This window comes from Natrix helvetica, assembly GCF_964273705.1.
Source record: "Natrix helvetica genome assembly, chromosome: 4".
Taxonomy (NCBI): domain Eukaryota; kingdom Metazoa; phylum Chordata; class Lepidosauria; order Squamata; family Natricidae; genus Natrix; species Natrix helvetica.
Genome location: NC_138550.1, coordinates 91,873,107 through 91,887,739, shown reverse-complemented (window position 1 = coordinate 91,887,739; position 14,633 = coordinate 91,873,107). Strand labels below are relative to the sequence as shown.

The following is a 14,633-nucleotide window of genomic DNA, read 5'->3' as shown; positions in this document are numbered from 1 at the left end:
AGAGAGAAGAAAGTAAACATAAGCCCATTTTTGATGTCTAAGCTGTTGCCAACATCACTAACACATTTGCAGTTGTCAAAATATTCATAAGTAAGCATTCTCTCTTTAAATTCAGATGCAACTCTTTCACGGTTGCATCTTCAACAGCTATTTTTCCTTGACTTTGTTTCCTTTGTGATTCCTACTATTGGAAGGCAGAATATGCCAGAAATTCAGAGCTAACTGACGGGTAAGGAGTTAAAGAGAAGAGAGCTTTTGTTTGCTTCTCCTCATAAATGATGCTGGGAACATCCAGTCCAGAGGGGATGGTCACCACATCGTCTTGTCTTCCTGTTTTATTTTTAGTTCCAGATTCTCAGAAGTTTTAAGATTCATTTTGTTCATCAAGTCTAGCTTTCCTTCTATCATAGTAAACAAAGGTTTTTGAAGTGCTCTCTTTTCTTGCTCGCCCTTCGTTGTGCTGCTTTCTGGAAGGAAAAGTGATTACTAGTTCCTGCTCAGATGGTTCTTCGGTGTCACATTGCTAAAATTAAAAGACCAGGGTAGACTCAGCAGACATATAGAAATAGGTGAGTAGAACACATTGGTAATTTGGGTGGCTTGCTTTTTCCTGAATTAGTATCTGCATTATCTTTCTCCCATTTGCCCTCTTTGGTGCTCTTAATGAAATCCACTCCCATTCTAAATTACGATTAATTTTAAAAAATGTAAGAAATTTTACCAAGTACCTGAATCTCATGAAGGCTTGGTGTCCTCACGTAAAATCTTCACCATCTGTTGAAATGTAATCATTTTGTAAAATTTAGGGAGATTTTTTTATTGGTGGGCACCCATACCCTCATGCAAGATCACGTAATGGCACCTGTTCCTTGACAAGGCTGCTGTTGATCTTTGTGTTGTATAATAGCAGAGCTGAGAATAAATAGCAGTAGCACTTAGGCTTATATAATGCTTTACAGTGCTTTTATAGCCCTCTAAGCTGTTTACAGAGTCAGCATATTGTCCCCAACAATTTGGATTCTCATTTTATCCACATTGGAAGGATGGAAGGCTGAGTCAACCTTGAGCCTGGTGAGATTTGAACTGCCAAATTGCAGGCAGCCAGCAGTCAGCAGAAGTAGCCTGCAATACTGCACTCTAACCACTGTGCCACCAAAAAGCAGCAATTCTTACTTCCTCTGAGACTTCATAAGTCATCATCGTTATCACCCATTCAATCAAGTTTGACCCTTAGCCATTCAATGGAGCTGCACTCTCCATGCCCCTCTGTCTCGCACTGCTTCCTTCAGATCCACCATGGTCATCCCAGTGCCATCTTTCATAGTGTCAGTAGCGATAGCAATAGCCCTTAGACTTACATACTGCTTCATGGGGCTTTACAGCTCTCTTCAAGTGGTTTACAGAGTCAGCATATTGACCCCAACAATCTGGGTCCTCATTTTACCTACCTCGGAAGGATGGAAGGCTGAGTCAACCTTGAACCGGAGAGATTCAAGCTCCTGGCAGTGAGTTAGCCTGCATTACTGTATTCTAACCACTGCACTCACTATAGTCTGGGGTTTTTGTTCAAATCCTGGTTGGAAACCTATGAGTGTAAACTAGATAAGGTTAAGGAAGAAAAGCAAGGTTTCTTGCAGATGTTACACCATAAGTGACATGGGAAGAAGTGATGGTATGCCTTGCACTATGGAACTTTTAGGTTGGCAACCTATTCACTTCTGGTTCTCGCCATGTATTTTGGGACCTGAATGTTTCTACGCACCGAGAATTGTATTTATTCTTAACATTCTTAAAGGGAACATCAAAGGGACAGACACAGACACCGGGATAGTCGACGGTCGCCATCTACAGAAAAGTCCAATAGGAAAGACCACAAAAGAACAGGAAGGTAAGAAGTTTGACTCTTAAGAGCTATAGCCAGTTCTCATTTAACAACCACAACTGAGGAATTTTGGTCATAAGCTGTCATAGTTAAGTGACTCACTGCATGATCTGATTTGATCTTCTGACTACTTTCTATGATGGTCATACATTCACCCATTATGGTTGTTAAGCAAATTACATGATTGTTAAATGAACCAGATGGCTGCTAAGCAAATCTGTTTTTCTGAATGGGCTTTTTTTTGCTTGCCAGAATTTGGAAACTGGCAAAAAAACGCCACAAATCGTGGTCACAGGATCATAGAGCACTGCAACCAGTTGTAAATGCGAGCTGGTTGTCAAGCACTTGAAATGCAATCATGTGACTGTGTGGGGATGGAAGTCAAAACTTTTAAGAACAGATTGTAGGTACTGTGTATGCATTGGCTTATAATTGGGGCCAGAATTTCCGTTGCACCTGGCTTCACAATCTTTTTGCCATTGCTGTTAAGTGAATGACTGCAGCTGTTAAATGAATCTGTCCTCCCCGCCACTGACTTTGCTTGTTGGTGGTTGCAAAGGGCACTCGCATGATCCCATGTGAGCATGCGCCTTCCTCATTTTCACATGACTTCAAACACACCACAAATCTTCCCAGGCAGCCACAGTGAGTAGAGCAGGGGAGGCACAGCAATCAGCTGGACTTCTTGGGCGGGGAACAAATGCAGAGAGTGAGATAAATAGCACAGGCTAGCGCCAGGGTGGTGTGTGTGTGTGTGTGTGCAGGTCCAGTAGGTGGTCAGAACTACTGGTTCGCCCGAACTGGCAGCAGCCCAACTCTGGTTATAACCATCTCAAATACGTGCCAGTCCCCGAACACCTGAATTTTGATCACATGACCATGGGAATGCTGCAATGGTTGTAAGCGCGAGGACTGGTTGTAAATCACTCTTTTCTCAGTGCTGTTGTAACTTTGAACAGTAGCTAAGTGAATAGTTGTAAATTGAAGGTCATCTGTGAGGATCTTTGGGAGGGTTCTGTGTGAGTTCAAATGGTTAAGTGAGTGGACTGTTGTTGTTTTTTTGTTTCGTTATTTTCACAAGACCATCTCATGTGACCAAGTGTTGGACTTCAGCTAGCATCTTCCAATTTTCTTATCCATCTTGGTTAAGCGTAATGGATATGAAGTCAATATACCTGAATAGTTAGGTTAGACAAGGTAACTGTTAGGCAAGCTTCCCGTTAGGAGAGCGAGTGTGCAGAGAAGCGTAATGAGAATGGTGTGGAAGAACACGCACAAACCAGCATACAGGGACACCGAATAGTAAAAGTAATAGTATTTTACTTATGTGGAAAATAGAGGTATTCAGAGTTCAATTTACACACGGTTCAGTCAGTCAGTTATCAATGTTCTCAGTTAAGGAATGGTCCTTCGAACACAGTCCAGTATCATATAATCAGTTCAGCACACAAAGTCACTAACAGTAGCAAAATTCACAGTAACTCACGATACATCTACAAGCAGTATCCACTGATCAGCATCTAACAAACAGAGAGCTAACAGTCATTCCGGCTCCATCTTATGGCTGCTTGAGGTAACAGCAACCAATCACATTACAGCAGTTCTTAAAGAAACAGTACTACTCTCATGGTTTATATATTGCTGACCTAACTGTTAGCTTACATTCCTAACAGTAACATTAGTTTTGCCTTGTAGTAGAAGTGGTATATGACAAAAGAAAACTTTTAGGATTGCCCTGGCTTTATACTCTCCCTAACTCTTTAATATGTTATACTTTGGAGGTTATGATGAGGCATTTTGAAGTAGAATGACACTGTTATTAATTAAAATTATCTTCTGTTTTTATTTTCTACACTTTGAGACAGTGTACTTCAAGGGTGTCAAACTCACAGCCTGCAGGCCAGGTGCATCACGTGCTGGCCATCCCCACCCCTGGTTTAGGAAAGGGGAAAGTCGTGATACGTCATGTGACAATGTGATGACGCATGCTTGACACCCCTGGTATACATAATGCTGCCACATCCCCCCTCCCACACACAATAACAACCATGTGAAGTGGGTTAGGCTGAGAGACAATGACTGGCTCAAAGTTCCCAGCTAACTTTCATGGCCGGACTAGAACTCAGTCTCCTGGTTTCTAATCCATCACCTGAACTACTGCACTACACTAGCTATATAACATTCTGTCAGCACCCCCTTAACTGAAACACACTTTGTCCCAATATCTTATGGCTATCTTTTTTATGAGGCACTAATGCATTTACATGTGAACTGGAGATAGTTTTGCTATTAAATGTGGACTTTTTCTTTTACTTCCTTCCCTTCTTGTACAGTCGATCTCCCAGCCAGGACCGAAAGAGACCCCGTTGGGAAGAAGAAAGGGACCGGTGGTCAGAAAATGCCAATCGAGAGAAAAGCTACACCTCCATCAAGGACAAAGAGCCAGAAGAGACTACAGGTGAAAAGAATGAGGAAGAAGATGAGGATCTATTGAAGCCAGTGTGGGTTCGTTGTACCCATTCAGAAAGCTACTATTCAAATGATCCCATGGATCAAGTGGTATGTATTCCAAGGAATTCTGGCAACCAATTATTAGGTTTATAAATGAAGATCAGGTAATATTTTTTTCCCCAGGACTTCTGAAGTCCCCATAAAACAGCTCTCGCTGAACTCACCATAAGGTTTGTATGGAGTGTTGGGCTGGGCCTTTCAGAACATTACTCAAAATTGTGGTGATGGACAGGTGCCTGATTTTTGGGCAATGTCTTATTCTCTTCTGCTTTTTCTCTACACACTATTTTGCTATGTTACAGGAAGACTCTACCAATCTCACAGTCTTCTAGTGGGCTGCAGAATGGGAGAAAAAAATAAGAAGTTTACTTCCCATAACTAATTTTAGTTAATTTTAGGATCCAAGTCAATATAGATCTTTCCTTCCTCCTCTGAACTGCCGAATAAAATATAATGCGGTTTTTCATGGAATGACCATTCAGTCTGCCGTGATCTTAGAACTCTCACCAAGAAAATAGTATGGGTTGGAATATAAGACAAGCAAATGATATACTGCCAGAAAAAGCAGAAATATTCTTCAGTGCTCTTAATAAAGGATTTGGAGGCTCAAATATTTTGAACTGCCCAAGAAAAGCTGGATTATTCTAAGTATCATCTCCCCATTTGCCCTGGTTTAAACCAACATGAGATTGGCCAATTTAAAACCTTCCCTTTAAAATCTGTTCCCTTAATATTAATGTTGTAAAAATATTCTTTGCGACAGCAGGGCTGATGTTGCGAAGATACGATGTGCGATCTTGGAGCTCCAGGATCGCCGTCGATATATCTGCCACTGGATGGTCCTTTTGGGCCTAAACGTAGAGATGGTGATAGAGAAGGCACATTCTGCTGATCCCAGGGACCCCGCAAAGTCCCTGGTAGATCCAGGAGAAACCCTTTTTTCCGGCCACAGAGAAGCAGCCATTGAAGCTGCTGAAAGTTGGGACAGCTCCAGAACGGAAGCAAAGCGGGAGAGAAAGGGTGTCGAATTGGTGAGATAAGTTTTATTATTAGAAAAAAGAACACCCCAAAAGATCAAAAGTAAAGTTAAAATTGAAGACAGAAGAGGTAAGCGGCGAGATTAAGCTTGAGTCAAATTTAGTGTGTTATTTTTTTTCTTTTTAATCCTTTTAATGATGGAATTTTTACAAACGCTGCTTACTTTTTAAACCAGACTGTGTTTTTTTCTTCTGCTGCTATTTTTCCTTTTTTAATACCTATCAATTAAAACTTTTTTTTCTTTTTCCTTTTTCAATGCTCTATTGCATTTTCTCTTTAAGAACTTTTCTTTTTCTCCTTAAGCTTGGAATATGAAAAGGGGAGTAAAAGTAGAAGAAAAGAAGTAACACTGCCACTTAGAGGCTTGGAGGCTTGGAAACATTGTTTTTCTTTTCTTTCTTTGAACATTTGATCTACATTTCAAGGTCTTTGAGTTTGTTTATTGAAAATGATAGCAGGAGGAACATGGATTTTTTATACAGGTGCTCCTCTGGGGCACTATCTAGCTGGACTGAAGTGAAAAGAAAGCCTTGACTTGAAAGAGAGAAGATTGCAGTGAATTTGTTTGGAACTTAATAAAAAAGCTTTATTCTATATAGTGGCAGTGTTTACTATCTGGAGGAATGTTGCAGCATGAAAAAGAAAAGGAAATGACATTACAGATGATTATGCAAGAAACTCAAAAATTACAAGTAAGAACAAAGAGCATTGAAAAGAGAATGGAGAATATTGAACAAAGAACAGAAAAAATAGATGAAAAAACTTATCAAATGATGATGAAATATGAGGAAAAATTGAAGAAAAAGATGAACAAAAAGATAAGAAAATTGGTGATATTGACAGCAGATTGAGCCTGGATGGAAAAGACAAAGAGTGGAATATTGGAATGGGAGATTGACAGATTAGAATTTTACCTCAGATTCCAGAATATAGAAGAAGAAAAGGGAGAAAATTTGGCAGAAGTAATGAAAAAAGTTTGGCAGAAGCATCGGTGATAACCAAAGGGAAGTTGATGGAAGGAACAGACGGGGTGTCTCGAGTATTTATAAGATATGCAATGGAAAACAAGTTGCCAAGAGATTTCCATATAAGATCTACCAAGAAAGCAATTAGAACACAAATACTACAAATGGCAGGAGATATAAGATTGCACTACTATTGGAAGGATACAGGATGATGTAATGAAATGCTATAATAAAAATTAATTTAAATTTAATTAAACTTAGAAAATTACACATAAAATGAAGTAATAGTTATAGTCAAATGAATGATTAACAATGATAATAATGCATATATAGATATATACTAGATTGATAATATGAAATTTTATATAAATTGTAAGTGAGGACTCTGGGGAGGACACACAAAACTTTTGTAACCAAAGATAAACAATTTCATGTAGAATACAATATAAAGAGGTAATATTACTGGATGGTTTTAGGATGATGTAATGAAACACCATAATATAATTTTATTCTAAATTTAGAATATTTGACATAAAAGGAAGTAATAATAGTTATAGCCAAATAAATGTTTAATAATGAGGATTTTATACATATATATTAGATTGATGATATGAGTTTCTATATAAATTGTAAGTGAAGCCTACGATGAGGAATATTGGACTAAAATCCACACCTGGTTGGGAAAAAATGAGAAAATACCAAAGCAGGAGGAAGTTATTCATAAAATAATGGAATGTGCTGAAATGAGTTAATTAACTTTTGAAATTAGAGAACAAGAAGATAAACAATTTTATAAGAATTGGGATTTATTTTATTAATGGTTAGATTTAAAAAATGGAAATGAAAGATACTATAGAATGTTATTAATACAAGAATAATAGAATGATACTGAATATAACATAAAGATATATTATTATTGAATAGATTGAAGATGATGTAATGAATTGTTATAATATAAATGAACCCAATATTTAGTATATCTCGTTTAAAATGAAGGAATAATAGTGATAGTCAAACAAATGAGGTATAATGATAATAATGTATACAAACACATTTGATTTGATATTATGTGATTCATATAAATTGCAAGTGATGACTATGGAACGAATGCACAAAAACTTTTTAACCAATCGACACACTGTATGTAATGGAGGATGGTTTTATGTTTTGTTTTATGTCCTGTTTGTCTATGTTTGTCTAAGAATAAAAACTTTTTATATATATAAAATATTCTTTGCAACCAAATGGTACCAGCTATTTATGGTATGTACATGCATAATCCAGACTCTCTTACTGGTAGTCCTCATTTAGCAACCACAATTGATTCCACCAAAATAGTCACTAAATGACATGATTGCTATCTGAAGAGAGAAAGAGGGAGGGAGGGAGAGAGAGAGAGAGAGAGAGAGAGAGAGAGAGAGAGACTTGTAAAAATTGCTGACTGTTGCTATGTTATTTAGCTAAAGTTCTCCCGTGCAACAATGCCAGTTTTACTCTGGTATGTGTTGTTGTCAGGTGCAGAACTTTTGGCATAAGTACATTGATTGGAGAAAATAGTTCCCTAGTGAGGCAGTTGCTAAATGAGGACTACTTGTGATTGTGAATGTTATGTATCTTAAATTAGAGTTTATATTAGCTAGTGGAAGTAATTAAGGAACTCTGGTATTTGTATGTATTCCAAGTAAATAAGATAGAACAGGTGCATGGCTATAGAATTGTAGTTTTGAGTCCAGAGGCGTCTAGAATAATAATAAAAAAAATATGCAGCTGTATCATATATTAGATTCCAATGTCAGTTATTAGAAGGGCTCTTTTTTCCATAGCAAGGAGATGGTTGGAGAAAAGGCTTAACTAAAATGTTTGATCTTCAGTAATATATAATGACTCTGGTATTCAATAGTATGCTGATAAGCAACTCTGAAAGCAGACTTTAATTTATCTCTGTAAAAGATCAATATTCTTTATCAAAATGCAGTTTTTAAAGCTTGAGGTTACAATTAAAAACCTCATCAGAGGTTAAAATCTCCACATTGATTCTTTTTATAAAATTGATTTAATGTTAATCTTTTAATTATAATTTTGCACTTGATCTATATACCATTTTTGTGAACTGCTTTCAACATCACTTTTAGGAGAAATTTGGGATATCACTTTAAACATTGCATGGTTCTTTTTTTAGGTTTGCGGATATATAAACTAGGGATATGCATAAAATAAAAATACACAGCCCAATGTATTCTCCATTGTGTGCCTACTTACTGGCTTATAATCTTCTCCTCTCATTCTTTCTGCTCTGTGAGCAAGGATGCAAGGGTCAGGCACAGGAGACTTATTTTATTTCACTTTTTAATTATTTCATTATATTTCTTTTAATCCTGCCTTCATTATTTTTATGAATAAAAATGTGGTGGTGAACATTTACAAGACGACTTCTTCCTCCTATTTTCCCCACAGTAACAATTCTGTGAGGTGAATTGGGCTGAGAGAGAGTGGCTGGTGTAAGTCACCCAGCCAGCTTTTATACCTAAGATGGGACTAGAACTCATACTTTCCTGGCTTCTAGCCTGGTGCGTTAAACACCTGTCTTCAGAAATTGTTAATTTCTTCTCCCCCTTGCAGAGAGGAGGGAATTACAAGAGAGTAATCAAGCATACAACATGCAACACATTTCAAAAGTAATGTGGTGGCAATGGCAGCCTTAAGCGCTCAGCTAAAAGGTGGTATATTCCCCATTGTGTGCCTTGTTACTCTCGTGTAATCCCTTTTTCTCCAATTTCTCTGCTCTGCAAAGGAGAGGAAAAAAAAGAAAACAGGACAATTAGTATTGGGTGTAATGGCGAACACATGACGGGGGACCATGTAACTGAGAGATGGCACCATTATAATTTTGAATGGTTTCTGAAAGAAGCAGTTGGTAAGTGGGGGCTTCCTGTATTATTGTACCCTGTTTCCCTGAAAATAAGCCCAGTCGGCCTTTTGAGTTCATGCACTAAAATAAGCCCTCCCCCAAAATAAGCCCGCCCCGAAAATATTGCAACACAGCAGCAGCTATGAGGTGACCACGCTCGCCGCCTCCTGCACCTCAAAAATAATAAGACCTCCCCGAAAATAAGGCCAAGTGCTTATTTTGGGGGTCAAAAGAAAATAGGACCCTATCTTATTTTTGGGGAAACACTGTATGTAGCCATGAAAGGCATTTTGGGATCAGGAAATCCTGCAGTCCTACCCATCAGTTATTTCCTTATGTTTGGTTGCAGCTCATTATAAATAGGATTTTATGATTATTTCACAAAAGAACAATTTACACTTGAATTGCTTGCTGTTTACAATTTGGAAATGCTTTTGCTGCTGTGCATGTTTATCTGGGAGGCATAAAACCGCAGAGGGCAGATGACCTCATGTCCATCTGTACGAAGTAGAACATTTTTATTATTCTGCATTAGTGATCAATGCTAGGGTGGATGTTAAGTATTACTCTGTGGTGGACTATCTATGTTTACATGGCAACACAGATATACATTATTTGCATGAGGAGAGATTGTTTTTTTTTTAATAGCTAGATTGCTTTCAGCAGATCCTTATCCTCTTAAAATAGCTGTAACTTTTCTGTTTTCCCATGGTTTCATTTGCAAGGGGGATTCCACAGTGGTGGGAACGAGCCGGCTCAGAGATTTGTATGAAAAATTTGAAGAAGAACTAGGAAAACGTCAAGCAAAGGCCAAAGCTGCCAGGCCTCCGTGGGAGCCACCTAAAACCAAACTAGATGAAGATGTAGGTGAGTGTCTTATGGGCAATACCTATATGTTGCAGGAAGATACTTTTCATTTTCTTGAAGGGGTAACCAAATTCGGCTTTCTTTAAGGCCTTGAACCCTGCATTCAGTTCAGTTCTTCAACCTTTTTCTCTGTTGTGGGAAGCTGGAATAAGATAAGAAAGGCTATCATATCATCATCATCATCATCTCTGAAGATGTTTTGCTTCTTAGATGAGAAGCGAAATGTCTTCAGAGAAAACCCAGAAAGTCCAGTTGCCTCTTGAAAAAGCACCTTTGGGACAACCATGACCTGGATGATTGAGAATCTCCATAGACAACATCATCATCTTTATTTATTCATTTTAATTCATTCCCATGAGAGACCCTATGCTAGGGGCCAGCAACCCATGGCTCTGGAGCCGCATGTGGCTCTTTCATCTCTGCTGTGGCTCCGTCTCCGGTAAGCACCACAATTTTGAGAGGAGCTTCTGATTGAGGGGGAGAAACACGGCACGTCAGAAGGAGAATCTATGGCAAGGAGCAGGTTTTCTGGCCAGCTCCATAATTGATGAGGCTTTAGGTTAGGACAGGTAGGAGAAAAAGGGTGCCGCACTAGGAGGAGACTCTATGGTGGGGGAACCAGACTTCTCGTTGGCTCCAGAATTGAACGGGGGGCTTCTGGTTAGGACCTTTGTGGCTCTTTGAGTGTATAAGGTTGCTAACCCCTGCCCTATGGCATTGTATTCAGGAGGTTGTGGCAGATTTTTTTGAATGCAAGGAGATGTCATATTTTGAAGATAAGGTCATGGATCTTTGACTTTTTAATCTATTAAGATTTACTTTCTTTCTGGAAGTCATTTTTGGAAGCCCAAGTGCCAATGATAGGCAGAATCAGAGCCAATAATGAACAGACTTTGCAACTTGGCAGGATTATGTTTTTTTCTTTCTTTTTATATCTCCTCACGTTTAAGTGTGGGGCCACAGATTTCTATTCCCATTTTTAACATTGAGAGTTGCAGGCATGAGCAACCTACTCCAAAGTCCTATCAGTTGCAGTAGTAAAAATATTCTTTACTACAGATTTATATCAGAGAATAATTCTTTTCATTTACATTTTGATAACATTTTTATAGTGAATCTTTTAGCTTTTCAGAAAAATTAAGTATAAAACTACAACAATTAGATTCAACTTCTCACTTACTAATCCAGTTAATAGAATTTATAAAATAGTCCTTTAGATGGATAATTATCTCTTGTTATTGCAGTTCTTTCTGAATTTTTTTTAGAGTCATTAAAACCAATGTTAATCCCACATCAACTTTCTGGTTTATCATTCCAACTATAACTTTTTTATTTTCCTTCATCCATTCCATTTATCCCATTTGCTACATGTCAAAGCAGTTTTATGAAAACCTGGATGCAAGAAATAAGTGATACTGAACCAGGAGCAAATGTGAATGAATCTTATGATGATCTGTCTATTTTAAGTGAGGCTACCAAAAACGAACAAAGTATAGTTTAATTCTGATTTATTTTTGATACGCTGTGACTAGACCTTTGGAGCAGTGTCTGTTTCATTTAATGGAAGCCTGTTTAACATCTGCATGAAACTGTTGGGTGAGATCATCTGCCAGTTTGGGGTTTAGTATCATCAATATGTTGATGATACTCAATTATATTCTTTTTATCTGATCTGGCCAAGATGTGCAGTCAAAGTCCTATTTCAGTATCTCGAGCCTAGAGGAAAAAAAACTTCAACTTAATCCTATCAAACTGAGTGGCTGTGGTTTTTTGAGCCTCCATAACCAGAATTTCTTGGAATCTTAGCTGCACTTCCCAATTCAAGAATGGTGTGTAATTCTTAGATTCATAGCTCCTGTTGGAAGACTAGGTGGTAGCTATGACTAGAAAGGCCTTTGCATAATTCTATCTTCTGTGTTGGTTGAGCGAGATCAGAATCCTATAAGGCAGTTACTCATTTCCTCATCGCAACTATTGCTCAATTATTGCAGCATGCTCTACATGGCGTTCCCTTGAAGGCCATGGAAGTTTCAACTGATTCAGAATGTAATGGTGCGGGCATGTAACACCTCTGCTTTATAGCAGTAGCACTTAGACTTATGCACCGCTTCACAGTGCTTTTACAGCCCCCTCTAAGTGGTTTACAAAATCAGCATATTGCCTGCAACAACCTGGTTTCTCATTTTATTCACCTTGGAAGGATGGAAGGCTGAGTCAGCCTTGAGCCTGGTGAGATTTGAAATGCCAAATTGCAGTCAGCCAGGAGTTAGCAGAAATGGCCTGCAGTACTGCATTCTAACCACTGCGCCATCATGGCTCATTTACGAGATTCACTGGTTGCCAGAAGGCTTCTGGGTGCCATTCAAGGTGCTGGAGAGACTACATGGCCCTACATGGCATTGCCCTGAGGGTCCACTTATCTCCCATGGTTTCTGCCCAATTGGTAAAAGATGGTAGAGTTGGCACTCTTAACAATGTGTGCATTCTCTGTCACACGGCACCCCTCCCTCTGGAATGAAATCCTTCCTGAGAACTGTAGTGGTTGTCCCAACAGCCCTTATGGTTGCCTTGATCTAGGAAGGATGGGATCTCCTTACTGGATGAACTTTTGAGTGATCATATGACACCTTGGCTATTCCTATCTTATTGTGCATTTCATTTTTTCTTTTTCTTTTAATGAGAGTTTCCCAGCTCCATCTGAGTCAGGGGCAGTCAAATTTAGTAAACAAATAAACAGGTAGTGGGTAAGTTGTGTTGATTTGAAGAAAGCCCTTATTGATTGCCTCTTCAGTGTCTCTCCACTTCTGGAACGAAAGGCGAAAGGCCATTGGTCGACCTCTGACTCATGTAAGACTTCCAAGGACACACATGAGGAGGCAATTTTCTTCATCTCCTGTTTTGTTGTCTCTCGATGACCTCAGGGAGCTCCAGTGATTCTGAGTGTGACTCGGAAGATGACAGCTGTTCCAGCAGTTCCGACTCGGAGGTTTTTGATGTCATTGCTGAAATTAAGCGGAAGAAGGCCCACCCTGACCGTCTGCACGAAGAGCTGTGGTACAATGATCCTGGACAGGTACACCACTTGAGGAAAGAAGCAAAAGGCTGTTTCCCAGGCCATTATGAGCGAGATTTATTTTAGTAGGGACTCATTTTGCTAAATTGGTTTCAGTCTCTCCAAGCTTTTTTTTTTTTTTTTTTGCTTAGCTGGCTATGGACTCGACTTACAGTGGTTCATTTAGCGACCATTTGAATTTATAATGGCACTGGAGAAAAAAACTTATGACCACTTTTCACACTTACAACTATTTCAGCATCCCCATGATGACGTGATCAAATTTCAGACACCTGGCAACTGGCTCATATTTATGACAGTTACAGCGTCCTTAGTTCATGCAATTCTCTTTTGCGACCTTCTGACAAGCAAAAGCAACAGGGAAGCTAGATTCACTTAACAACATTGTTACTAACATCTGTGGTGATTCACAAGTTGTAAAATGGAGCAAAACATACTTAACAAATGTCTCACTTAGCGTTAGAAATGTTGGGCTCCATTGTGGTCGTAGGTTGAGGACTACCTGTACTTAACTGTGGGCATAGAGGAGCATTGTCTCACTTATCAAGCTGAGGCAGTATTAAGAATTTTAGGTTCTGCTGGCCTGATAAATTGACCACTGGTACAAAATCAGCCTTGGCTTTACTGAAAGGCAGATTATTTGCTTGTTTGTTTATTTAAATAATTTCCTGCCTTTTTTTTCAGTGAATAATAAGCAAACAATCTTCCTTTCAGTAAAGCAACTAGTCTTCCAAAATACATCTTTCTAGGAACTGGTACTCTTTAGTGGGGCTTCTTCAGAGAAAATTTGCAACTTTCCTTGCCATCTTCCCTGTTGTCCTTGCTTGTGAATCATGTGATTGTTGTTTGCTGTAGATGTAGTTGTGAACTGGGCCTTTGAGTTCCCGAATTGTGATCATGGAGATCCTGTAACTGCCACAACTTTAAGTCCAGTCATAAGTACCCTCGTTCAGCGCTGTTGTAATTTTGAACAGTCGCTGAATCATGGTTGTAACTGGAGGACTATCTAGGACAGGGGTGTCAAACTCAAGGCCTACGGGGTGGATCTGGCCCGCAGGGTGCTTAGAGCTGGCCCACAGGCCTGCCCTGGAAACAGTGAAGGACCAATCCACAGTGCCTCTGGCAATAAAAACAGAGCTCAGGAGGGCATTAGCGGGTCTCCCAGGCTACATTTTCAGATGTGACGGCCTCCTGCAACCCTCTGCCAATGAAAATGGAGCATGGGAGGGGCTATATTTTCATTGGCAGAGGGTTGCAGGAGGCCATCACAGCCGAAAACGGAGCCTCAAGTGATGTCGAGCTGGCCACACCCACCGTGGTGACGCCCCTTTGTCCCCCAAGGTCAAACAACCCTGCTGAGGACCTCAATGAAATCAAATTTGACACCCC

General features: G+C 39.3%; 1 protein-coding gene across 2 annotated transcripts in view; it reads left to right on the top strand.

Moving 5' to 3' along the window:
* The window catches only part of DROSHA (drosha ribonuclease III), a 122,049-nt gene that overhangs the window by 3,538 nt on the left and 103,878 nt on the right, over positions 1-14,633 (top strand). For both annotated transcript variants that reach the window (XM_081951537.1, XM_081951536.1), the window contains exons 3-6: positions 1,796-1,888; positions 4,216-4,441; positions 10,030-10,171; positions 13,093-13,244. In XM_081951537.1, the coding sequence (XP_081807663.1) occupies positions 1,796-1,888; positions 4,216-4,441; positions 10,030-10,171; positions 13,093-13,244 (613 nt within the window). The remainder of the gene's footprint in view (positions 1-1,795; positions 1,889-4,215; positions 4,442-10,029; positions 10,172-13,092; positions 13,245-14,633) is intronic.